At 56.3% G+C, this 24,523-nt stretch overlaps 1 protein-coding gene across 1 annotated transcript; it reads right to left on the bottom strand.

The window, feature by feature from the left end:
* Positions 1 to 13,879: 13,879 nt before the first annotated feature.
* LOC120391935 (interleukin-6 receptor subunit beta-like) lies at positions 13,880 to 20,515 on the bottom strand. Its single transcript, XM_039516202.1, has 8 exons — positions 20,488 to 20,515; positions 19,886 to 20,068; positions 19,091 to 19,192; positions 18,336 to 18,482; positions 18,108 to 18,248; positions 17,333 to 17,429; positions 16,172 to 16,253; positions 13,880 to 14,772 (listed from the first exon to the last, which is right to left on the bottom strand). The coding sequence occupies exons 1-8, from the start codon at positions 20,513 to 20,515 to the stop codon at positions 14,143 to 14,145; spliced, it is 1,410 nt and encodes a 469-aa protein (XP_039372136.1). The 3' UTR covers positions 13,880 to 14,142.
* Between the last annotated feature and the right edge of the window lie 4,008 nt (positions 20,516 to 24,523).

The raw sequence follows: 24,523 nt of genomic DNA, 5'->3' as shown, positions 1-24,523 counted from the left end.
GCCTGGCGAGGAGTTAAAGTCCGGGGCTCGGGGGGGCGGGGCCGGGGGCGGGCTGGGAGCGGACCGCCCTCCGCAGCCGCCTGCAGCCGCCAGGGGGCAGCACGGGGGGAGATGGGGGCAGGGAGCGATGGGGCAGGAGAGGGGAGGGGTTTATGGGGCAGGGATGAGAGGTGGGGGCTATAGGGTAGGAGATGGGGATGGGGAGAGGGGAGTTATGGGGCAGAGATGGGGGGGTTATAGGGTAGGAGATGGGGCAGGGAAAAATGGCACAGGAAAGGGGAGGGGGTTATGGGGCAGGGATAAGAGGTGGGAGTTATAGGGTAGGAGATGGGAGTAGGGAGCGATGGGGCAAGAGAGGAGAGGAATTTATGGGGCAGGGATGAGAGGTGGGGGTTATAGGGTAGGAGATGGGGATGAGGAGAAGGGAGTTATGGGGCAGGGATAAGAGGTGGGGGTTATGGGTTAGGAGATGGGGCAGGAGGTGATGGGAAAGGGGTTTATGGGGCAGCGATGAGAGGGGGGTTATAGGATAGGAGATGGGGTCAGGAGGTGATGGGGAGGGGGTTATGGGGCAGGGATGAGAGGTGGGGGCTATAGGGTAGGAGATGGGGATGGGGAGAGGGGAGTTATGGGGCAGGGATGAGGGGGGTTATAGGGTAGGAGATGGGGCAGGGAAAATGGCACAGGAGAGGGGAGGGGGCTATGGGGCAGGGATAAGAGGTGGGGGGTTATGAGGCAGGAGATGGGGAAGTGGGACTTATGATGTCGAAGATAGGGCAGGAGATGAGATGGGGGTTATGGGGTGGGGGTTGGGAGCAGGGGCTGATGGACTGTTGATGGGACCGAAGACAGGGCACAGGCATGTTATGAGGCTGGAGATGGGGGGCAGGGAGTGATGGGGCAGGAGATGAGGGGTAGGGGCTTTTAGGACTGGAGATAGGAGGTGGGGGGGTTATGGGGCAGAAGATGGGGGCAGGGGAAGGAGAGAAAGTTTCTGGTCACATGGGGAAGGAGAAAGCTTCCGAAGACCAGTTACCTAATGCTCCTGAGTCGTAATCCCAGCTCTGCTTTCTGAGTGTCGGGGCCCTGCTTAGCACCCGCTCCTTCCCTGCCGCCCATCACCGTGGTTCTAAATCCCTCCTCTCCTGATCTAGGCTGGCTCCCATTCCCACCTCCCCTGCTGTGCTGTGCGGGACACACCCCTGGCCCCTCACTCTGGTATCCTGCCCCCGAGAGTGCCCTGTACCTGCGGCAAAGCAAACTCTCCTGCCCCCTGGCCAGTTGTGCAAGGCTTGACCCCGGCAGGGAGGAACCAAACCAGCCAGGCAGGTAGTGGGGCCTTGAACCCGAGGCCAGGAGAGACACAACCTCCATTGCGCCAAAGAAAGGGAACTGTTTGTTTAAACTTTCCCGTCCCTGCCAGGGCCTGCGAAAGCGAGGACGAGATGACCTCATAGAAACAGGAGATGGAAAAGAAGCATCACAAATACACAAGATCCTGGACTTGATGGGCCATCGGCTTGATCTGGAAGGGCAAATCCCATCATGCCCGACCCCTGGGCCTGTGCAGGACCGTTCCCTCCGGAGTACTGTATTCCAGAGCGCTCTGTCCCGAGAAATGTTAAATGACTCCAGCGATGGGACTCTTGATGCTTCCCTTGGGAGATGATTCTGCTGCCTGATAGATTTCAGCATTAGGAGATTTTTTTCCCCTGTAGCTTATCCTCAGTTTCCCCTGTGCTCAATTTCATCCCATGACTTCTGGTGGCACCCATTTGGCTAGTGTGCCTAGCCTGTTTGCCAGAAGCTGGGAATGGGCAGGGTGACCAGACAGCAAGTGTGAAAAACCAGGACGGGGGTGGGGGTAATAGGAGCCTATATAAGAAAAAGACCCTAAAATCGGGACATCTGGTCACCCTAGGAATGGGTGACAGGAGATGGATCACTTGGTGATTCCCTGTTCTGTCCATTCCCTCTGGGGCACCTGGCACTGGCCACTGTAGGAAGACAGGATACTGGGCTAGATGGACCCTTGGTCTGAGCCAGAATGGCCGCTCTTATGTTCTTATAATAGGTCTTTTCCTGCTCTAAATTGCTGTGGCTAAAAGAGCTCCTGCCATCCTTGGAGGGATAAAGATGGGAGGCGGGAGCAGGGCTGGTGCAACCATTTAGGTGACCTAGGCAGTTGCCTAGGGCGCTGGGATTTGGGGGGCACCATTTTCTTCGGCAGCGACCGCGGTGGCCGGATCTTCGGCCACCCCGGTCGCTGCCGGCATTTAGGTGGAGGAAGCTGGGGCAGGGGGGCGTGGGGAGGGCCGCCTGCAGCAAGTAAGGGGCGGGGAGCGGCATGCAGGGGAACTCCCCGCCCCAGCGCACCCCTGCCCCGCCTCCTCCCCGAGCACGCCGGGGCTGCTTCACTTCTCCCGCCTCCCACCTAAGCTAACAGATTCAGATCAGAACTGAGGCATGAACTGTGAACAGTTTGGGCGGCTAACCACCGGAACAAACTTTCAAGGGAAGCGATGGATTCGCCGCCTCTTGATGTCTTCAAATCAAGACTGGATGCCAGGACGAGACGTTAGGGGTCAGTGCGGGGATAACTGGGAGAAAATCTCTGGCCTGTGGGGTACAAGATTAGATGATCTAACGTCTCTTCTGGTCCTAAAATCTATGACTCTAGATTCTTTGAATCTAGGTAGCAGGGCACAGACGTTAGCCTAGAAATGGGGACAAAGCCAGCAATGGAAAACTCAAACGAGGCAAACGATAAAACAGCAAAGGCGAAAGTCCAGCATGCCAGGCCTCCATAAAACATTCGATTCTCACGGTGATGGCTTGTCTATATTGCATTTATCGTGTCAGCTGCATTTTGTTTGCTTCAGCTTTGTAGGAAAGGCCCAGACCCCAGGACTGAGGCTTGGTTAGAAACTGAAGGAAATGTAATAATAATGTAGGAACCACCCAGATGATAGCTACCAAGCCAGTCTGTTTACACACTTCATGGCTGGCTTGTAAAGGATGCTTGTGGGAAGCCAGCAGGCCTGGAAACTCCTGCAGGATGCCTCGGGGTTTAAGGAGAGAAATATAACTGCTCCCTGCCATCCTGGAAGGTCCCATTCACTCGACATGCACTCCGGGGCCCGGCTTTTACAATGCGATCCCCCTGGGCAGAAGGAGCCCCATTGATTATAGTGCAAACCCAACGGGGGGTGCATGGGGCTGGTCGCAGGATCCATTGACTCGGGTTGCAGGCTTGAGGCCTAAAGGGAGGGGGCCTGATTCTGCAGCGCCCTGCACCCTGCGCAGTCATTCCCACCGGGCAAAGTGGGTGCGCAGCAGGTGTAAGACGTGCCCATTGCATTTTGCACCCATGTTACACTAGTGGGAATGGCCACACAAGGTGCAGAGCCAGGCCCGTGAAGTCCTATACATGTCCTCCCTCTGCCCCCATGCACACACCTCTTTAAGCCCCACGTCCTGCAATGAGCGCCAAGCAGGCGTAGCCCCCCCCCCCCACGATGTCCTGGGCAGAGACCAGCTTGTCTGGAGGCCACTGCAGGATCAGGGCCTGGGATTCAGCCTCCGATGGCTTCCCCAGCCAGCAGGTCAGCAAAGTATTCGGCTGCGCGCTCTGCGTCCCTGCTGCCGGGGGGTGGCACAAAACAGGAGTGCCACGGAGGACTTTGCACTTCCAGCCGTTTGTTCTCTAGTGCCGCAACCCTCGCTAGTAACCAAGTCGAGAGCAGCGCCTCCCTTTCCTTGGAGACCCCCTGCTGCCCCTCCCAGGGCAAGGACCGCCATCTGCAAAGCCCCTCTAGGTGTTTAACTGCCCCCTTGCCAGCTGCTGAGCGCTTAGATTCTTGCCTATTTCCTGTGGGAGGAGCTGATCCATAGAGCTCCTGGGAGAGCTGGCAGCTGGCCCTGGGCGTTGGTTAGGTAACCAGGCCACGTTTCTTTCCTTGGTGGGGTGTAATGTGTGCTACCATGCGTGTGACAGCCGTGCCGCCTAGCTCAGCACACGGCACAGGGCGGGGTGGTTACCCAGGTGCCTCTGGGGATGTCTACACTGCATCTAGGAGCTGGCGGCAGGGTGGCTGGAGCTGAGGCTTGCTCCCAGCTGCGGTGTAGCCATCCCTGGGTGCTGGCGGTGGGCAGCCAGGTCTCCCCGCTCCCACCCAGAGAAGGGCAGTGATTGCAGCATGGCCGCTCTCCTCGCCGCGTCTTTAAAAGGCAGTTTCTCCGCTGGCCTGGTGACCCCGGGGTCAGTGCTTTGTCCAGCCCCGATCCAGCTCCGGCTGCCCATGCATGGCCTAGGGGAAGGGAGAGTGAAAAGGAGACGTGGTTTCAATAGCGAGGCATTTGGGGGTGGGGGGGGGCAGGGGAATGTTTCCTGGGTATTTAAACTAACCCTTTCTCTCCCACGCATCTGGCACTAAGCTCCCCGAGATCTCTCTTGCGGCTCGGCTAGCCCTTAGTCTCTCGACTCCCTGGAAAGACGGGATCGAACCCCACCAGACTCACCCAGCTGATCCCTCCGAGGCTGGTAAAGTGAGTGTCACGCCTCTTAATTCTAGGTGGCCGCTGAGCCCTCAGCCTGCTCTGTGCAGATACTGAAGATCCAAGATCACTTTCCCTAAGGACAGGGGGTTTCCCCTGCTCTCCTCAGCCCAAACCTTTCCCCACACCCACGGGTGGTGCAATGTGCAAGTTGGTGGCGTCTGTCCGGAGCTGCCACAGCTGAGCAGCACTTGTCTCTTTGCAGGGCATGGTGAGCAGGCCTCCAGCGGGAGCTCTGCCCGCAAAGGGGCTTGCGGGGCAGGGTCCTTCGGCAGAAAAGGCGCCGTATATACATCAAATGTTACTAAGCCACCTAGCAGCCTGAACTGGCATCAGAACTGCTAACAGCCCCCTTGCGCCGAGCAGAAACGGGGCTGTAATACCACGATCTACTGCAGCCTCCTTGCAGGAAACCTGACGTGCTCCTGCTAAATTCTCTAGCCAGCCCTGTGTTCCACTGGCAAGGAAGTGGCTCCTGCCATGTCACTGGCTTGTTTGCTTAGCCTGGGTGCAGTTAAACAAACAAAAGAGCGCAGCTTTTCCAGCTGATTTGCCTGGAGGGAAGTGGTGCAGCTGAGAACCGCGAACGTGGTGCTCACAGGTTGCAACCCAGGCTGGTGGAGGGGTGGGTGGAGACTTGCAAAGAGTGGACGAGCCATGCAAGGCCCTGCCTGTAGATCTGTTCCTCCACTCAGGATGTTGCCGGGTGAGTCCCACGGGTCCTTGGAGAACCCCCAGCCTTAGTTCCAAGGGGTGGTTCCAGTCGAGTGACTCAGGCCCCAGCTAGGGTTGCCAATTTTCTAATCCTACAAAACCGAACGCCCCTGCCCCGCCCCTTCCCTGAGGGTCTGCCCCGCCCCTTCTCTGAGGCCCCACCCCCACTTGCTCCATCCCCCCTCCCTCCATCGCTCGCTCTCCCCCACCTTCACTCACTTTCACTGCGCTGGGGCAGGGGGGTGGGGTCTGGGGGCGGTGAGGGCTCCAGCTGGCAGTTTGGGTTCTGGGGTGGGGCCAGGGATGAGGGGTTTGGGATGAAGGAGGGAGCTCTGGGCTGGGGGAGGGGGTTGGAGTGCAGGGGAGGGTGCAGGCTCCAGGAGAGGCTGGGGGGTGGGGGGTGGCCGGGGGGGGGGAGGGCTCCGGCTGTGGGTGAGGTCTCTGGGAGGGCGTTTGGGTGCGGGAAAGGGCAGTGGATTGGGGTGCGGGGTCCCAGCGGTGCTTACTGTGGCTCCCGGGACGCGGACGCCAGATCCCTCCAGCCCCTAGACACATGGGCGGCCAGGGAGGCTCTGTGCACTGCCCTTGTGCCCGCAGGCACCGCCCCCGCAGCTCCCATTGGTTGCGGTTCCCGACCAATGGGAGCTGCGGAGCCGGCATTCGGAGCAAGGGCAGTGCGTGGAATCTCTGTGGCCGCCCATGCGCCTAGGGGCTGCAGGAACATGGCGGCCGCTTCCGGGAGCCACTTGGAACTAGGGCAGGCAGTCGAAAACCGGACGCCTGGCAACCCTAGCCCCAGGCCTGCAATGAGCTCTGCACTGGCAGCCCACTGCCCCCACCTGGAGCCCCTTGCAAGCAGTGGGACTTGGCAGAGAGCTCATTGCAGGAGCAGGGTCTTAAATATTTGCCCTATGAGGGCATTTAAAATCCAAGGGAGCCCCACAGGTACTGAGCATTATTTGTTGATGCAGAGCAAGGGGCCGTGAGCTGGGCTCTGTAACAGATCCTGAAACAGACCCCCATCACCCTAGAGTGGCCACGTCGTATTACCCGGCAGCTGGCTACAACAGCCAGGCGAAGGCAGCGGCAGCTGCTCGGAAATGCAGCACTTAATAAGGCAAATGCATCCCTGCTGTAGAGCCAGTTACGCCTTTGATTGACACCGGGGAGGGCTGTGCCCCAGGATGTTTTCTTTCCTGCCTTGTCCATTTCAATTAATAATTAAGCGGACAGGGCTGTGTGGCCCAGGGGTCTGCCCTGGGGGAGTCCATGACAAAGCTGGGGCTGCTGAAAACGTGAATCTCTCCTGGCTAAGCTACAGATCCAGCCTCTGGCTGCAGCTGGAATAGGGGGTGGGGGATCCCTAACATACACTGGCCAGTGGTTGATACTCCCACGTGCGTGGAACGCTCCCATTCGGTCCCGGAGGCCGCCTGCCATTTCTGGTGGTTCTACAGCCACAGTCTCCTATTTTCAATCAAGATTTTGCTCCTTCTGTTGCTCCGTGAACCCCACCCCCCACCCCTCCCAGGAGAGAGGGGAAATAAGCACCTCTCCTGGAGATTCAGTGAAACTGACGCTACGCAAAGGGCTCTCAGACGCACAAAGCAAAGGGTGAGAAATCATTAGTTATGTTCAAATCGAATTTCTTCCCCTTAGCGTCGTCTTCCGTGGTTCTTGTAACAGTAGGTAAAAAAGCTCAGGTGCGTCTGACCTTAATACTTCAATCGAACCGGGGTAGTGGGGCGGAGGGGCAGGTGTCCGGGGAGCGAGACCGTTAAATAATCCCTATGATTTAATGACGTGAAATCCCATTAACAGGGGGAAACTCGGGCTTTTTTCAGACAGGTCCTAGCACAGGCCTGGCCAAAAGGGGATGGCGCTGTGGACCCCAGGCAGGGCTTTAATTGCTCGATGGGAACAGGCAGAAAAGCCCAGGAAAGGAGCAGAACTAGCAGGACTAGGTAGGGTCACTTTGGGGTTTGGAGTTGAGAACAATGAGAAGCTGAAGCTCTGTTGCCCTCCGGTGTCAGAACAGCAGAACTGCAGCGGCAGAAACCAGCCCAGGATTGGCATCAAACCATTGGCCTTCCCATTTGCATGACTGGCAAGGCAAGATCCTATGAAAGAAAGCATGAGCCCCCCCCACCCCCCGTCACCTCTGCTCACCTGTCTGCCAGCTATCAGCATTACAGGACGCTCTCTGCTGTATTGCTGACTTATGATCGTAGTAGGAGCAGGGCCGGTGCAACCCATTAGGTGACCTAGGCGGTCGCCTAGGGCGCTAGCATTTGCGGGGCGGCATTTTGGGTCCTTCGGTGGCAACCGCGGTGGCCGGATCTTCGGCCGCTCCGGTCGTCGTTGGCATTTAGGTGGAGGGACCTGGGGCAGGGGGGGCGCGGGGAGGGCTGCCTGCAGCAAGTAAGGGGGTTGTGGCACACAGGGGAACCACTCCCTGCCCCAGCTCACCTCTGCTCCGCCTCCTCCCCTGGGCACACCGCCCCGCTCTGCTTCTCTCCCTCCCAGGCTTGCAACGCCAAACAGCTGATTGGCGCCGCAAGCCTGGGAGGTGGGAGAAGTGGAACAGCGACGGCGTGCTCGGGGAGGAGGCGGAGCAGAGGTGAGCTGGGGTGAGGAGCTGTCACACGGCTCCCCGGGCCGGGGGGAGCTGCTGAGGGGGGGCGCCTCAGGATGGAGGGGGCTGGGGAGCTGCCACAAGGGGGTGCCTTAGGGCGGAGGGGCTGTCTTGCGTTGTGGCTATGTGCCCTGTTCTGCCCCAGCGGTGGCCGGATTTGACAGGCACAGGGGATCCTTGCATTGCAGAAACACTTTGCCAGTTGCGAGTTAGCTGAGCAGTTTGGCATCTCCAAATGAAAGGCATTATGGGGAACATTTGCAAAAGCCTTTCAGTGACTTGGGAGGCGAAGTCCCAGTCGGGGACCTCGACACAGCACACACCCAAAAAGACCCGCAGTCATGAGTCTCAGAGCCTCAGCTCACACCCTGGAGGGGTGTAGCTGTTCGGGCTCCGGCCGGAGCCTGGGTTCTGAAACCCAGTGAGGGTGGAGGGTCTCGGTGCCCAGAATCCAGCCCAAGCCCGAACGTCTACACTGCTGTTGTCCTTCCCAGAGCGCAAGCCCTGCAAGCCCAAATCAGTTGACCTGAGCTCTGACTTGCTGCCACGGCTGGTGTTTTTGCAGCGTTCGATGGACCCTGTGGCTCTCTGAAATCTAAATCCCATTTCAATGAGACTCAGGAACGTTGGCAAGGCTGCCCTCTGGCACTGAATGGCTGCGTAAAGCCGGGGTTCATTGGGGCACTGAATGAAACAGGATAAAAAAACCTGACCTGGTGACTAGAGCATAGTGAGCTAATGCTGCTGCGGTTGCATTTCGGCTACAAACCTCTCCGGCCGTGCATGAAATCTAGGCCAGGCTGACATACGGCCGATGCAGGGCTGGAAACAATTTGTGTGTGTAAAGTGGTCTAGGTCCGTTTCATCCTTATTGTGTGTAGTGGAGTAGCTTCTAGAGCAGTGGCTCTCAACCTTTCCAGACGACTGTCCCCCTTTCAGGAGGCTGATTCATCTCGCGTCGCTCCAGTCCCACCTCACTTCCAAACGACTTGCCGACAAAATCAGACTTAAGAAGAAATAGTGCCCCAGCCACACTAGTGCCGAACAAGGGCCGACTTTCTCCTTTTCACCATCTCATTGGAAAAGCGATCGACTGGGATACAAATATTGTGCTTGCAAGTTGCATTTCAGCGGGAGACTTCAGCCGGTTTTTCACTTGTGAGCCTTGTCCGAAGCCTGAGCTGCCCGGGGCTGAAGCGTGTAACTTCGCTTCGGGGGGCCTCTTGGTGTGTGGGGCCCTGAGCAATGGCCCTGCTGGCCACCCCCTAATGCCGGCCCCGCACTTGCGATCCCCCTAAGCCTGTTGCACAACCCCCAGGTTGAGAAACACTGATCTAGATGAGTTGATCTACCCCCCGGGAGACCTCTGCACACCCCCAAGCATACGCTTACCCCCGGTTGAGAACCACGGCTCCGTAGGGCCACACCAATCTCAGGGCCCCACAGGCAGAAGCGGCACCAGGGTTTTTGCTGCCCTAGGCGGCAGTGCTCCTCCTCTGAGTATTCGGCGGTGGGGGGTCCTTCCGCTCCACGTCTTCGGGGCACTTCGGCGGCAGGTCCCGGAGCGAGTGAAGGACCCGCCGCTGAATTTCTGCCGAAGACCCGGAATGGAAAGACCCCCCACTGCCGAATTTCCACCAAGGGCAGCAAAATGCTGCCCCGCAAATCCGCACCAGCCCTGCCCCCAGAGCTCTTACTGTCAAAGTACACAAGGAATGTTAGGACCCTTTCCTGCAGGCTGGCACGCAAGAGGCCCTTAGATACAAAGCCGTAAGCCAGGCCCAGCCAGGGCCCACAGACCTCAGGGGAGGTTAAGAACCAAAAGCTGCAGGCAATTTCTTTCTACACAAAATGTCTCTAGTTCCCTAGGCTGAGAATTTCTCCACCACGTTCTCCTCGCAGCCACCATGACAGCTGCTGCGTTCGGACGCATCCCTCCCCTTTCCGCTAGCAGCGGCTCGCAAGCTGTTCTCTAGAATAATCAGCCACACATGCAGGCCGGAACATTCGCCGCAACAACGTGGCGGGTTTTTGTCTGGTTCCGCGGGACTGTGCTGTGGAGCAAACGGTCCCTCGTGATTAAACCTTTGGTTGCCGGATTAAAAATAATACAACAAAGCCGATAAGCAAGCACATCCGGTCAGGAAAGGCAGTGTAATGTTGCTAAGTACTGCTGGGTTTTTTTTTTAAAGACATGCAAAATGGCCTCAGCCCTGCACCCTGCACGAAGCAGGTATCCAGCTGGCATGCAAATCAGCTCTTCCCATACCGTGCCTGTGGACATGATGGCATTTAACAGGACCACGAAAAGTTAGGTCTTCAAGCAGGGCCACGATTTTCAAACGAGACTAGTGATTTTGAGTTCCCGGCGTGAGCCACCTGCAAGGGGCCTGATTTTCAGAAAGTGCCACGCACCCACTCCTCTGAAAAATCAAGCCCGTTAAAAGGTCATTAATGCCTTTTGAAAACGTAGGCCGGCCGGCCGGCCCCATTCTAACCAGACAGTGACAGTCAAAGCCAGTCCCAGCTCTTCGGTAAACACCCCGGACTGAGCCAGCGTTCAGTCCAAGGGCCGGCGTGGAGAGAGAATGGAAAAGCAGCTTCCAGATTGTGCTGAGCTCCGGAAAACACCCATCTCCTTTTATAGCTGCGCTAATACGCTCGCCCTTGACAAAATAAACAGGAGTCTGTCCCACGGGGAAATCCGAACAGAAAGGGCTTTATAGCGCCGCGGTTCCAACGGCACTCAACAAAGGGCAGGTGGGTGAAAACGAAAGCGGGAGTGAAGTGAGGATGGAAAATCCCAGAGCGCGCTCCATTAGCCGGTTCTCAGCTCTGCTTTACCAGGGAAATTGCAAAGGTTTGAGTCCCAGACCAACTGGTTTACATTCATCACTGCACTGAAAAATGACCTTCGTGCAAATATTATAATACGTGTGCATTTGCACCACTGCCCTCTGCTATATGTAATCTGAACTGAGTGTGTCGTAAGCCCTATACTGCAAGCAGCTCATGATGATTCTCTGTTAGCTCAAATGATTAGCACCTGGGCTCTTTGGACCAGAAGGGTCAGTTCTATTCCCACCGCTGCTGTGATATGCTGCATCCTAACAGCTGTCAAGTTCTTAACTAGTTGCCTCCTTGCTGAGCAGCTCTGTTACCTGCGCCGTTCCTTGTCACATCCACCAACTTCACCCACGCTACTTCGTGTACCCATTGGCATGAGCAGAGGGGATGCAGCCACACCTACAATCAGCCACGTTCTCCCTACATGGCCGCCTCGGTCCCCCAGCTTTAAAACAGGGAAGATCCTACCCCCTTCTCCCGGCCTGTGTCTGGTCTATTTAGCGCGTAAGTGCCTGCGCGCTGGAACGGTCTCGCTGGGTGTCTACCCGCGAATCCCAGCTCTAGGAGCCATGCTGGCTAAAAACAGCATATAGCCGCGGGATGGGCTAGCTGAGCTGGGGTGGGAGGGCGAGCCCCTCCCGCTGCCCCCGTGGCTAGGCTCTGCTTTTCGCAAGCTTGCTGGCTGAGAGCGAGCGGGAATCTGCCTCCTTGCGCGGGGAGTCACGTGCTCCACTCCAAGCATAGCCAGACCCTTAATACAGATGTGCCGCACCTAACGCAGCTGGGCCCTGATCCCCTCAGTGCTACCGTAACAACGCCTACGTGCTAGGGGAAGGGCGCCTGAGCAGTGCAAGTAGGGCGACAGACAGCAAGTGTGAAAAATCGGGACGGGGGTGGGGGGCAATAGGAGCCTATATAAGAAAAAGACCCAAAACAGGACTGTCCCTGTAAAATCAGGACACCTGGTCACCCGAAGTGCAAGCCGCGGCCGCTGGGTCCGTAGAGTTTCCGCAGCACAGCTGTTGGGGACCGATTTTCTTATAAAGCCCATTGAATTGAACCGTCAGTCTATATTCTCTCTCTCTCCCCCCACAATGCCTTTTAATTAATTTGCTCTCTCCTCTTCAGAGCTGTTTTGTTCCCCTGTTCAATTGTTTCCCTGTTTGCTCAGCCTTGTCCCTGCCAAAGGCCTTCACAGCTGAGGTTCCTGGCTCGAAAGCCTGGATTCTTTGCCGTCGCACAATGCAGCGCCGCAAGGATTGTTGTAACTGGAGGCAACTGTCTGTCCTTTTCCCCCCATGGCAGCACGACCCCCGCTTGGAAGTGTCTCACGCCCGGCCCCTGGGGAAGTGAGTCACCTCTTTGTTTGCACCCCCCCCCACACACACACTTTCTTTTCTTTGGGGTTTATATTTAGGTCTTTTCTAAATCGTTCATTTGCGGCGGGGGGTGGGATTTGTGTTTAAACAAGTGACTCTTGTTTGTTATCAGCTCCGCTCTGACCTTCCTCCGTTTAGCTAATGGAATTCTTTGTGGTTCGTGAGTTGTGTTACGGCAGCGTAACGAGGCCCCATCCAAGATCAGGGCCGCACGGCCGCAGAGCGAGAGACTGTCCCTGCCCCAAAGAGCTGGCAGTCAAAATAGACAAGGCCGACAAAGCGTAGGGGGAAAGGAAGGCTTGTTGGCTCAGTTTTACAGATGGGGAAACTGAGGCAGAGAGTGTTGGCACACAGAATCACCCAAATGGAGTAGGGCTGAAAAGGAGCTCAGAGAGTCCATCCTCCCAACCTGAGGCAGGATTAAGTATGTTTAGACCACTCCTGACCCACGTTTAATGGCTAACGTGTTCTTAAAAACACTGACATGTGTCAAACTGCTCCTGGGGAAAGGGGCCAGCACGTCTGACCCTCTGGCTATTGAATTCGTTCACTCCTGTTGAAGTGACTTGCCCAAGGTCACAGAGTCTGTGTCAGAGACTGAAGCCAGAGTTCCTGCAGTCCGGGCCCTTATCGTAATCCCAAGACCAGCCTTTCTCTCTAAAGAGGGTCCCGCTCTGCCACTGGCAGGACTGTAACAGGGGCAGCTTTGCGCTAGGCGCTGTACATACATAACGAAGAGACGCCCCCTGCCCTGCAGCACTCACAAAGGCAGGAAAGGACGAGACACAACAGGTGTCTATAAACAGCACGAGGTCGCACTGAGAGGATAGTGGGACAAGTAGCAGTCCCGGCCTGGCCGAGGGGAGGTCTAAGGTGGGATTTGAAACCCACGGCCTCCTAGAAAACAGGAGCGGGGTGGGGGGAATGCAACAGATCGGCTTCCTCTGGAGGTTTAATAACCGGGGGGGGGGGGGGAATTATTACACGTGCCCCCACATTGCCAAAGGCTTTGGTGCTGAGCAAACAGTCACATTAAGACACAATCCAATCCCCATCCAAAGCAGACATACCACAGACCAGCAAACACGCACGGTTTAATTGCTCCATGCAGACTGCACCCCTGGGGCTGCAGGGGGAGTCAGTAAGCCATAAGCACCCACAAATAGCAACGCCCACGAGAAATTCAGAGCGAAAGCTCCATAAAGGAGTCCAGTTTAATCCTGCGTCAGTCAGCTAAACCTCAGCAGTTCAATGGATGGGGGGTTCTTTAAGACACGGAATGTATAGAAATAGAGGCGTATCCCTTTAAATAGTTTGTAGGCCCTCCAGGGGTGCTCACCGTGTTCTGTGTTGCAGTAGCTGCCAGAGCAGCAGCATGTGCAGTTTGACTCGGCTTTTCTGGGGTTTTTTTTGGGGGGGGGGGTACATTTAGCAAAGTTATTTGGGACCCAACACTGTACTGCGGGGAACAAACCCAGATAGGCGGAGGGAATGGATAACAATCCCCCCATCTCCAACGCCTACGCTCGCTGCTAATGAGACCCAGGAGCGTGTAGCAAGAGGGACAGGAGGCCTCTAAACACACTGGCAGGACTTGCTAGCTGGACGGTCGCTGTCTCGCTTGACGTCACTGAGCGTGAACCTCCGGAGCAGGAACCAGGCCCCGTAGCCAGGGCCTGGGAGACGCTCAGCTCGTCCAAAGCTCAGGCACAGAGAGCGAGACGACACACACGGATCAGCAGGCTGCACTAGCGGGACAAGATTGGCCCAGGCTGGCTAAGCATGAGGAAAAGGTGGCAGAGGCAGGGGAAGAGGAAGGCCTCTCTGCGCCTGTGACTATTGCATGGAGATCCAGGCCAACCTGGCTCCTTCCAGCCCCGTTTTCAGCCCGCCCCGGTATCAAGGCCCTGTTTTTACCAGCAGGGCTCTCACTCCCACCCCCAGGGGAGCTGGGCTCTGCTTGACGTCCCGCCCCTCTGCCTGGTGGGGTGAGACTCCACCGAGACGGTCTTATTGCCCTCCCTCATTCGGACGCATGCCCCAGGAGCGGAGGTCTCTCTCCAGAGGCCGATAGGGCATCATTGGGCTGAGCGCGCCCGCAGGGTGATCTCCATTAGGCTGGAGGTCTCCAGATCCCTCCACCACCAGGGTCCTCAGGAGCGGAAATGCCCCGAAGGAAGCGGGCCCTCCATCCGGCTGTTGGCCGCATCGCCAGCATGACCCATTCAGGGGCTCACAGGTTGGGTTTTGGAAGCAGATCCTCCAGCCAGGCTCACAGCTGGGACCAGAGCTCTCTGGGCTCTGAGGGGTAGGTTGGGGCCAGGGAGCAGTAGAACTTGGAGGGGCATCACTGGGATATGCCCAGACAATCACTGTGGAATATTCCACCGTGCTTTGGCGTCTTGCCTGGGAATGGTCTGGGGTGGTCACGTCTCCCCGGAGGAGGATGGTCTGGAGAGGCTGCCTGTATTTATCTCCGGTGCTAGAGGCTTCTGCTCCCCAAGTGCTTTCCAGGAAGAACTTGCACATCATCTCCTCCTCCTGCTGGCCACAGATGATTCCCGAGACCCCCCAGAACGGGAAGTCGGGATACCCCGCTCTCTGCTTCCTGCTCTGCTCTGCTGGGAAGTTCCCCAAGTCCTGCAAGGGAGAGGAGGTTACATGGGGAACTGAACGAATCATTGGTTTTTCTGGTTTAGGGGCAGATGCCCCCGCTTCAAAGAAAGTAAATGGTTTGGTCTAAATCAAAACTGAATTAATTGGGGTTTTTCTCACTGAAACAAACATATAAACAAAATCTTTTTGGGTCGAACTAAAATGTTCTGTTTGACTCTGAACAATTTAATTCCCCCCCTTGTTTTTTGGAGCAGGTCATTTTGGGGTATTTTTCACCCGCCTTTCAAAAAAAAAAAAAAGTTAGCAAAATTTCAAAAGAAAAATGCCATTTGGAAACAAAAAGCCAAAAACGTTTCATTTCAAAATGGCCAAACTGATTTGACTTTTTCAATTCCTCCCCCTTCGTTTTGTTTTTCCAGCCGAAACGATCTGCTGAATTCAACCGAAATTCGCACGTCATTTCGCTGTCTCTCAAATGCACTTTTTCCGTGAATTTATTATCTGCCAAAACCATGCCCCCCAGTGCTAGTAATGCGCCCAGCAGCTGGTGACCTCTGACTGCGGCAGCCAGCGGGTAAATTCCATGGGCCCCTCCCGCCCCCCAGTAACATGATGGTGCCAGCCAATGGTACACAAAGGAAGGGCCCAGGGAATGGGAGGCTGGCAAGCAGACTGGGAGCATGGCTGAATTTGGAAAACCCGCCGGGTGCCCATGGCTGAAGAAATACAGACACCCGCCCCTTGCAGTCCTTGCAGGGGCAGGAGACATATTGCTAAGTTTAAGGGGCTTCACGCAGCCAGAGAGCAGTGGTGGGGCAGCTAGACGATGGGCCTCGTTCCTGGATGTGCAGCACTCCGAGATGTCAAGTCACTGGGGAAGGGGGTTTTCTTGTCCCGTGGAAAGGGCGGGGAGGTGGCTCGGCGTTGACTGGGGACCTGGCAGAGGCCGGGAGAAATCCCAGCCTGGGCTGTGTCTCTCCATTCCACTCCCGCCTTCTCTCTGTGCTCCTTGGAGACATGACCCCCAGCTCTTACGGCACTGGAGGGAGAAGCTTATAGCCTGCTCCTAGTATACGTGCCAGACACAGCGACCGATTCCCAGCGTAGGGTGCAGGAAACCCTCGGGCAGGGACGGGGGTAGCGGACGGGGGTAGCCAGCTATTAGCAATCCTCATATTTGGCTGGGGACAGAGCCTGACTCCCACCAGCTTTCATGTTCAAGGGATCTAGGTATTAGCACCTGCCTGGCCACTTATTGACACTGTTTGTTGTTAGTGTGCAGCCCTGCAGGCCGCCAGCACTCAGCTCCTTGTGGACTGCCCCACGCCGCTCTCTCAGGCAGGGGCCTTCCTCTTACTGGGAGCAGAGAGGCAGCTAACACACAGCACCCACCATATCTCTGTGCAGAAAACCGTATACTCACCAGCCACATTTTCTGTGGCAGCCAGCTGGCCAGCTGGCTTTTCGCAGGGTCAGGGACTTGCGGCCACAGGCAGCCCTGTATTCTGTAGAGGACAATACCCAGCATCGGTACTGAGATGACCACGTCGAGGAGGGAAATGCCTCTCTCTACATTCTCGCGACTAGTCTCCCCAGGGATTGGTGGCTCCTTAACTAAGGCCCTGACACTGGATCCGGAGGTCCCAGACCAGGGGGCTGGTCCCACGCTCACTGAAATCAACGACAGTCTGAGCTTTGCTGATCATGTCTGCATTGCCGAGGGATGCCTATGGCATTGACTAACCTCCCAAAGTCCTGTCCCAGGATGCTGTGGCAGGAGGCCTGAAGGGAATGCTAAGATCACAGGGACGCTAAGTGTTTTAAAGGGAAAGATGAAGGCCCTTCTGTAGGTAGGAAAAGAACTGAGACTCGCCACATTTCTACAGGAGCACTTCCCATCCCAGAGGGCTCAGCAAACTCTGCCCAGGAATTCCTGCACCTACTACTGAGATGCAGCTCCCTGGGCTTGGCAACCTGCCCTGGGGGGATGAATCCTGCCGTGGCTGGGAGATGGACGGGGTGGGACCTCGTAGGTCTGCTCCAGCTCTGATTTCTAGGATGCCGCCAGTCCCCTCTAGGGGAATGAGGCGGGTTTTTAACAGCACCTGGCACCCCTATCCTGCCGCTCGGGACAAGGAGCGGGGAGGAACGTTGTGTCCAGCTAGAACTGCAGGAACAATCAGGGAGGCGGAAGGGGACGGAGGACACCAGGGCTAAAATCTCCTTGGCAGGAAGTGCCAGGAGATCATTTGCGGCCGAAAGCCCTCCGGGGGTTGCGTGTCAATTCTCATTGACAGGCCGGACCCCGCGGCAGCACAGTATTCCCTAGCACCGCGCTGAGGTGCGGGGGGCGTGGTGCCGTCTCAGCACGAAGAGCATCCTTCGCTGAGTTACCCCCCACCCTGCCCAGCCCCACGCTGACTCAGCCGTGTGGTAGGGGGTGCTCTCTTCTCAAAGGCCACTTCCTTACACAATAGGACCAAGGTGTCCCTTGGTGGTCCCCCGTCCAAGTACTAACCACACCCGACCATCCTTAGCTTATGGGAGCCAGGGGGTGGGGGGTGGGACTCACAAACATACGTACAGGGGGTGCTTGAGGACGCAGGCCAGAGCGGCCGTGATGAGCAGGACGACTAGCCCCATGCACAGGGAGGACAACAACAGTTCGACCTTCCCATCGTCTACAAAGAAAGCCGGGAAAAGCTTTAGGTGCAAAGCCACTGGGCACCCATGAGCAAGAGCCCTTGGGAGCCTGCACTGCAGCCCCCCAGCTGGCGCTAGGGGGTTGCCCAGGGACAGCCCAAGACCTACTGCAGCCCACAGGGATTGTCTCCCGTTCTCCGCTGCCCCGCGTGATCCTTTGCACCCGTGCAAGGCGGGCGGAAGATGGGACCATTCTGGCAGGGGAGCCCTTGGCCCCGGCGTACAGGGCTGTGCAAGGCAGCGGAGGCACAGGCCTTGTGAATGTATCTGCCGCAAAATAGAGAGACCGATCTCAAGCCTTAGGAAGCCTGGAGACTCTGGCTTATGGGGATGAGGGGGGGAGAGAGGCTCACCCCCAGGGGGAGAGGACCAGTACGGGATACTCCAAGGGGATGAAAACAGGAGCAATGGGATGGAGCTGGGCAAAGGGGGAAGTGTAGGCTGAAGTGCAGAATCGAGAGCGATCCAGCAGAGGAATCATCTGCCCCAAGGAAGTGGTGGAAGCCTCATAGCTTGGTTGGAGGAGGTGCTGGTAGGAATCCATCCTACCTTGGCCAAGGGACTCGATGTGCCCAAGCGCCATCTCATTTCAGTGCCCGCTGAACCCCCAGCACCCCCACTCCAGGGCATAGCACCCGGCTCTCCACTTTCCTCACCAAGGCTTCTGGTTCTGATGGAGAGGACAGAGCCCTGGGTGCTTCCCCCGTCGTTGCTGACGGAGATGCCCACCCTCACCACGGAGTCAGGAGCCAGACCCGCGATGAGATAGCGACGGACGGAGCCGTTCACCACCACGGCTGTAAGACAGGAGATGCCGCTGCTCAGTCCCAGCTGGTGAGTGCAGGCCCGGCCAGCATGGAGCACAAAGCCAGGTGGTGCCTCACCCTGGGTGTCTTTTCCCTGCTCCTCGTAGGAGATGGTGTAGTTCCGGATGAAGCCACCTTGCTCCTCCAATGGGACCTCCTCCCATTGCACCTCCACCTGGGATGGCCAGACACGGGTGGGATGCAGAGCTGGGGCACGGAATGGAGCTGCAACCACAGAGGGGGTGGCGAGGAAAGGGTTAACCAGCCCCATCCCAGGCACCCAAAGCTGAGGTCCCCTCTCCCTTCATTCCCAGCTGTGTATTTTAGGCTTTTCATTGGAAGGATCTCAAAGCCTGCCACAAATATTAACCCTTTCCATCCCTCCCCACAACTCCATGAATGCCCATTTTACAGATGGGGAAATGGAGGCATAGAGCAGCAATGTGACTTGTCCAAGGCCATGCAGCAGGTCAGTAGCAGAGCTGGGAATAGAACCCAGGAGTCCTGCCCTAACCACTAGACTCCACTCCCTCCTCCTTGCAGGAATAAAGGCTTCCACACCTACAGAAACCAGAAGTCCTCAACTCCCAAGTCTCCTAGGAGCTCCCCAAACCATCCTCTGGTTTCAGGACGGGAGGGGAAGATATGAGCTCAGCAGGAGACACAACGGTCTATGCTAATGTTCATACCAGACTAATGCTTCCCCAGCAAAGCCACTGGCATTCTTCAGTGGCCCCTGCACCCTTTCCCACATTGCTGGCTGGAGCGCTGCTGGGTTTCTCCTAGGGGTGGAAGGGATCTGGCTGCGTCTGCCCCAAACACTCGGCACCTACCGATCTGCTTGGAGTAAGCGCTTGTAGCTCCTGCAGCCCGGACGGCTCCGTCGCTCAGGGCAAAGATTGTCAGGCTGTAGAGATACCCCGGCTCAATTGCCTCTGCGGGGACATGACAGGGACAAGCGATGGTGAAACCTCCCGTCTCTTCTGCATCACAGCCCCAGGGGAGGTGCACCCAAAAGCATAGCCTCCCTGCTTCCCGCTTCAGTCCCCCCTGGGTGGGAGGCTGCAGAAGTGGGTCCAAACAAATGAGCGGCCATTTCTCTAAGCGGGAGCACATCTGACAAGACAACTCAACCCACATGCTTCAGGGTATCCACTGATCACCATACGGGGTCAGGAAGGAATCCATCCCCCGCCCCATGCCTAGGATGCCTCAGCATCACCTGTTGTTGGACTTGCCTGTTCCCAGCTGGTAATTCCTATACTCCTGCTTTGCCTGGCTATCCAACCTCACACCCAGCCTGGGGGACGTGGGCTGACGACAGGGTTTGAACGTGGGACCTGCAGTACTAAAAGCCTGAGCCCATAACCCCGGAGCTAGAGGAGTAACTCTGCAAGCTAGGAGCAGTAGTAGGTTCTTATCTTCATCAGTTACTAGAGGAGGACAAAGACCCACCTCTCGCTGGCTCAGTGCCGCGTGCACTGAGAGCTCCCTGCAGGGGCTTGTTCACAACACTAGGTCTGATGTGAAGTCCTAACTAGGAATGTGGAGGGGGTCCTGCCTCAGTTTCCCCCTTCCCCTCCCCCCGCTCTGTCACTTCTGGAATCACTCCCCCACCCGCCACGCACCTGCCAGGATCACCCTGCTGATGTTCCCCAGCTCATAGCGCCAGCTGCTGTTCTGCCCCCGGTTCTCAGACGCCCGGTCCCACTCGAAGACATAGGCTGCTGCAGCGAAGCCGGGGGGATCCCACTGCAGGAGGAGGCTGTGGTCGCTCGCCGGAGAGACCAGGACTGGCAGCGGTGGCGGCACTGAAAGGAGCACGGGGGTAGCGGAGAGGGAGGCACGCCCAGGGCTGGCCTTCAGGTGCAGTTTGCCTCTCACCCCCAGACCCTGTGCTGAAGGGGAACTCGGGTCGGGTGGTGCAATGCCTCCCCTGTGCTCCCTCTGCCTGGGCGGGGAGAGATGGAGCCGACAGGGTCCCTGGGGGCTCCCAAGCACCCGTTGTGCTGTGGGGCCGCGCTGAGCACACATGCTCCAAGAGGGCAGTGCCCTAGTGGGGCTCCCCATTGTATCACCCCATTGTCGGGGGTGCAGCTCAGCCTTCCCCAGCCGGGGTCCCATTATGGGCTTCACCCCGCCCCCCCGTGGGAACCCAATGGCCCAGTGCTCCCGGCCCATCTGCTTGGGAGCCGCCCTCACCTAGTGATAAGCGCCTGATCCCCCTCACCCCGCCTGGCACAGAACTCCTCCCGCATCCCCCTGCAGCTCTAACCCAACTGCCGGCCGGCCCGGCCACCACCCCACCCGGGGCGCAAAGATCACCCCACGCGGGGCCTAACCTGCTTGGGCCTGCACCGCCGGGATCGACAGCTTGCTAGCAGGGGACTCGCCCACGGAATTGCTGGCGGTGAGGAAGAAGGTGTGTCCCTCGGAGGCCGGCAGCTCCAGGGCGCACTGCAGGGAGCGGGTGAGGCATGCCAGGAGAGCCGGCTGCCCCCTTCGCTGCCAGCGGAGACTGTAGGTCAGGATCCTGCCGTTGGCTTCCTTTGGCTGCACGGGCTGTGAGGGAGAAAGCAGTGTCATGCAGAGGCTCACGGCAGTGCAGGACCTAGGCAGGGGGAGATGGGGATGCTTGAGCTCCCCTGCTAGGACTGGACTGAAAGGACACAGTAGAACTGACTGAGAATTGACTTTCCCCCACCACAAAACATGTTTTCATTAAATAACCCTCTTGATTCTCAGATTCTTGATGAAAAGCTGCAAGCCAGGAGCCGTCATAGGTTTTTTGGGGCAAAAATGGAAAATTTTTGCAAAAATGTCCATTTTAATCAAGAAAAACCCTTTCTTCTGGAAAGAACAAACCAACCAATCCCAAACAAAACACTCTGATATTTAATTTCCAAGCAGCTCCAACAGGGAATCAGCAAGTGGGTGCGTTTCTAGTGGGGTCCTGCAGGGATCAGTCCTTGGCCCGCCGCTATTTAAACACTTTTGTCGATGACCCGGACGAGAACATAAAATCATCACTGATGAAGTTTGCAGCTGACTCTAGGACTGGGGGAGTGGCCACTAATGAAGAGGGCAGATCACTGATATTGAGCAATCTAGATCGGTTGGAAAGCAGGGCGTGCACAAACAATATGCGTTTTAACACGGCTGCATGTAAACGTGTACATCTAGGAACAAAGGATTTCGGCCCTACCCCCCCGGGGGCTCTCTCCTGGGAAGCAGAGACTCTGAAAGAGACTTAGAGGTCACGGACGATAACTGGCTGAACTGAGCTAATGAGACCCTCGGATGCATAAACAGGGGAATCTCGAATAGGAGCAGAGAGGCGGTTTTACCTCTGTGTTGGCACTGGTGCGACCGCTGCAGGAACAGTGTGTCCAATTCTGGATTCCACAGCTGAAGAAGGATGAGGATAAATCTGAGCGGGTTCAGCGAAGAACCGCAAGAATGATTAAAGAATTAGAAAACCTGCCTGATAGCAACTGAGCTCCTTGAGTCTATCTAGTTAGCTTAACAAAGAAGGGGTGACTTGATCACAGACTATAAATAGCTACACGAGGCCATTATCAACCTAGCAGATACAAGTGTAACCAGATCCAATGGCTCCAGGTTGAAGCTACATGGATTCAGACTGGACAGAAGATGTAAATGTTTAACGGTGAGGTTAATTAACCACTGGAACCATTACCAAGGGTCATGGGGCATTCTCCATCAGTGACAATTTTTAAATCAAGGGAGGATTTTTTTTTTTAAGATGGGCTCTAGTTCAAACAGGAATTATTTTGGGGCAGTTCTCATAAGAACATAAGAGCGGCCATACTGGGTCAGACCAAGGGTCCATCTAGCCCAGTATCCTGTCTACTGACAGTGGCCAATGCCAGGTGCCCCAGAGGGAATGAACAGAGCAGGGAATCACCAAGTGATCCATCCCCTGTCTCTCGTTCCCAGCTTCTGGCAAACAGAGGCTGGGGACGCCATCCCTGCCCACCCTGGCTAATAGCCATTGATGGACCTATCCTCCAAGAATTTATCTAATACTTTTTTGAATCCTGGCCTTCACAACATCCTCTGGCAAGGAGTTCCACAGGTCGACCGTGCAGTGTGTGAAGAAATACTCCCTTGTGTTTGTTTTAAACCTGTTGCCCATTAATTCCATTTTTTCATTTCTCTGGCCTGGGCAATACAGAAGGTCAGACTAGATGATCACTATGGTCCCTGCTGGCCTTGGAATCTACAAATCGAATGCAAACATAGGAGAGAAAGAACAGGTGAGTGTTAAAGAGAGAGAACCAGAAAGTGTGAGTGAGAGCAAGTGTGCCCTGAGCAAGTTCAGGAGAGAACAAGGGTCCAAGACAGACCAATAGAAAGTCTGATTGAGGAGGAGATGGAAAGTCCGAGAGACTCAGAGAGAGAATCAGCTATGCTGATGGCCCTATTCCTATGGAGCCGTCTGCATCAGGGCAATGGCCTCTCACAGTACGTCTACACTGCACACTAAGCCCAGAGTCTGACTCAGGTTTGAGCCCAAGCTCCTCTTTTGTCCACACACAAAATCAGTCTGACTCGAGTCCGCAAGCAACTCAGGATCTGGGTCCTAGAACCCTGCTGGGGATGGGTTGGGTGAGAGCAGAAGTCCTGCTGTAACTCAGGTTCAAGCCCTGTCATTTTGCAGTGTGGACACAGCTCAACCACCGACCTGAGTCAGAAGGGCTGCACAGTGGAGCGTGGACAGGTTGAGCACGGCTGTGAGAGCTAGGTCCAGCAACTGTAAAGCCAGGTTTACAACACAGTGCGGACACTGAAGTCCACAAGCTTGGGTGACACAGAGACGCAGGCTTAGTCCGCGGTGTAGACACACCCGCAGTTACACACCATGCTGCTTCAGTACTGCGTCACCAATGCGCCTGGTTGCATAATGCTTGAAAAGACAGGAGATAGCCACACGTCCAGGCTGGGACTGCTGCTGGGCCAGAAATATCGGCTGAACGTTTTCCTCCGGTCGGAAAATGTCAATTTGTTGAAACCGAAACTTTTCAGTTGGAAGGTTCAACGAACCCGTCCGTCAAAACCAGAGAAAGAGAGCGAATGCGAGTGACCGGCCAATGGACAGGCTGTTAAGGCTTCCATTACGGGCAGGGAGAGTTGCCCAATGAGCCATCTCTGAGTAACAAGTGCCTGGTCCCCCTCACCAATGGGGTTGTTGGGTGCCCGCTCCAGAACAGCTAATTGGTTAGGGCCCTCGCCTGGGAGGTGTGACCCAAGTCCTAACTCAGAGCAGGGGCTATCATGGGGGGGGGGTGTCTCTCAAAGTTTCCAAAGGTTGTGGCTTAGTTCTGTGGTGGAATGAAAACAAATGTCAAAACCTCATTTATTTATTTTTCCTTCCAAAAAACAGAATTCTTGTTTTCCAGCCAGCCCTAGCTGGGACACCAGCTCATATACAGCCCAGCTGCTAAATCCTCTCCCAACCCTTCCCGGGGCAAACAAGTAACGGTTTGGGAATGCAAAGGCCAAAGGACCTGGATGGCCCACTCTCTCTCGGGGCTGGCCTGGTCGCATTTGCAGAGCTGTGTCTCCGAGTTCTATCCCGTGGGGCTTGTTCCTGGTTCTGCTGGCTACTCATGCCTGGGAAGGGATCTCCCTTTGGGTACAGTTCTCCGCTCATGCCGGCATGAATCAGGAGCAGCTCGGCTTAAAATCCGAGTGAAATGAGCGAGAGAAGTCAGGCCCATTGATGTCAATATGGCTTTGCCAGCAGAATTAAGCCTTAGAACCAGCCTTAAAAGTCAGGAGCCCTGGGGCCGATGGTTCTTGCTTTATAATCGCACTTCATGTTCTTTTCTTTGATCCCTAACTAGGGTGACCAGATGTCCTGATTTTATAGGGACAGTCCCGATATTTGGGGCTTTTTTTTATATGGGCTCCCCCACCCCCGTCCCGATTTTTCACACTTGCTATTTGGTCACCCGATCCTTAACTGCTGCAGGAGCAAGCAGCTGGAGTCAGGCCTGGAGTCACCCATGACACGTGCAAAGCAGGACTAACCCAGCTCTTTATTCCAGCCCCTTCCCAGGTGGTGTGTCTGGCCTGGATCCCTGCTTGGCCCCCTACCTTCCACATCAGAATGATCTCACTCCTCCCGTCAGAGTCGGGCGTGGCTATTCTCCTCCAAAGAGCCGGCCCTCTGGACGGGGCTAGGCGGTGGCCGTGGGCAGGCGAGGGCAATGCGGGAGATGCAAAGGAGAGGAATGAAG

Source organism: Mauremys reevesii, linkage group 26 (assembly GCF_016161935.1).
Source record: "Mauremys reevesii isolate NIE-2019 linkage group 26, ASM1616193v1, whole genome shotgun sequence".
NCBI classification, from domain to species: Eukaryota; Metazoa; Chordata; order Testudines; family Geoemydidae; genus Mauremys; species Mauremys reevesii.
Note: the sequence above shows the minus strand (reverse complement) of the source record. Positions and strands in the feature narration are given on the sequence as shown.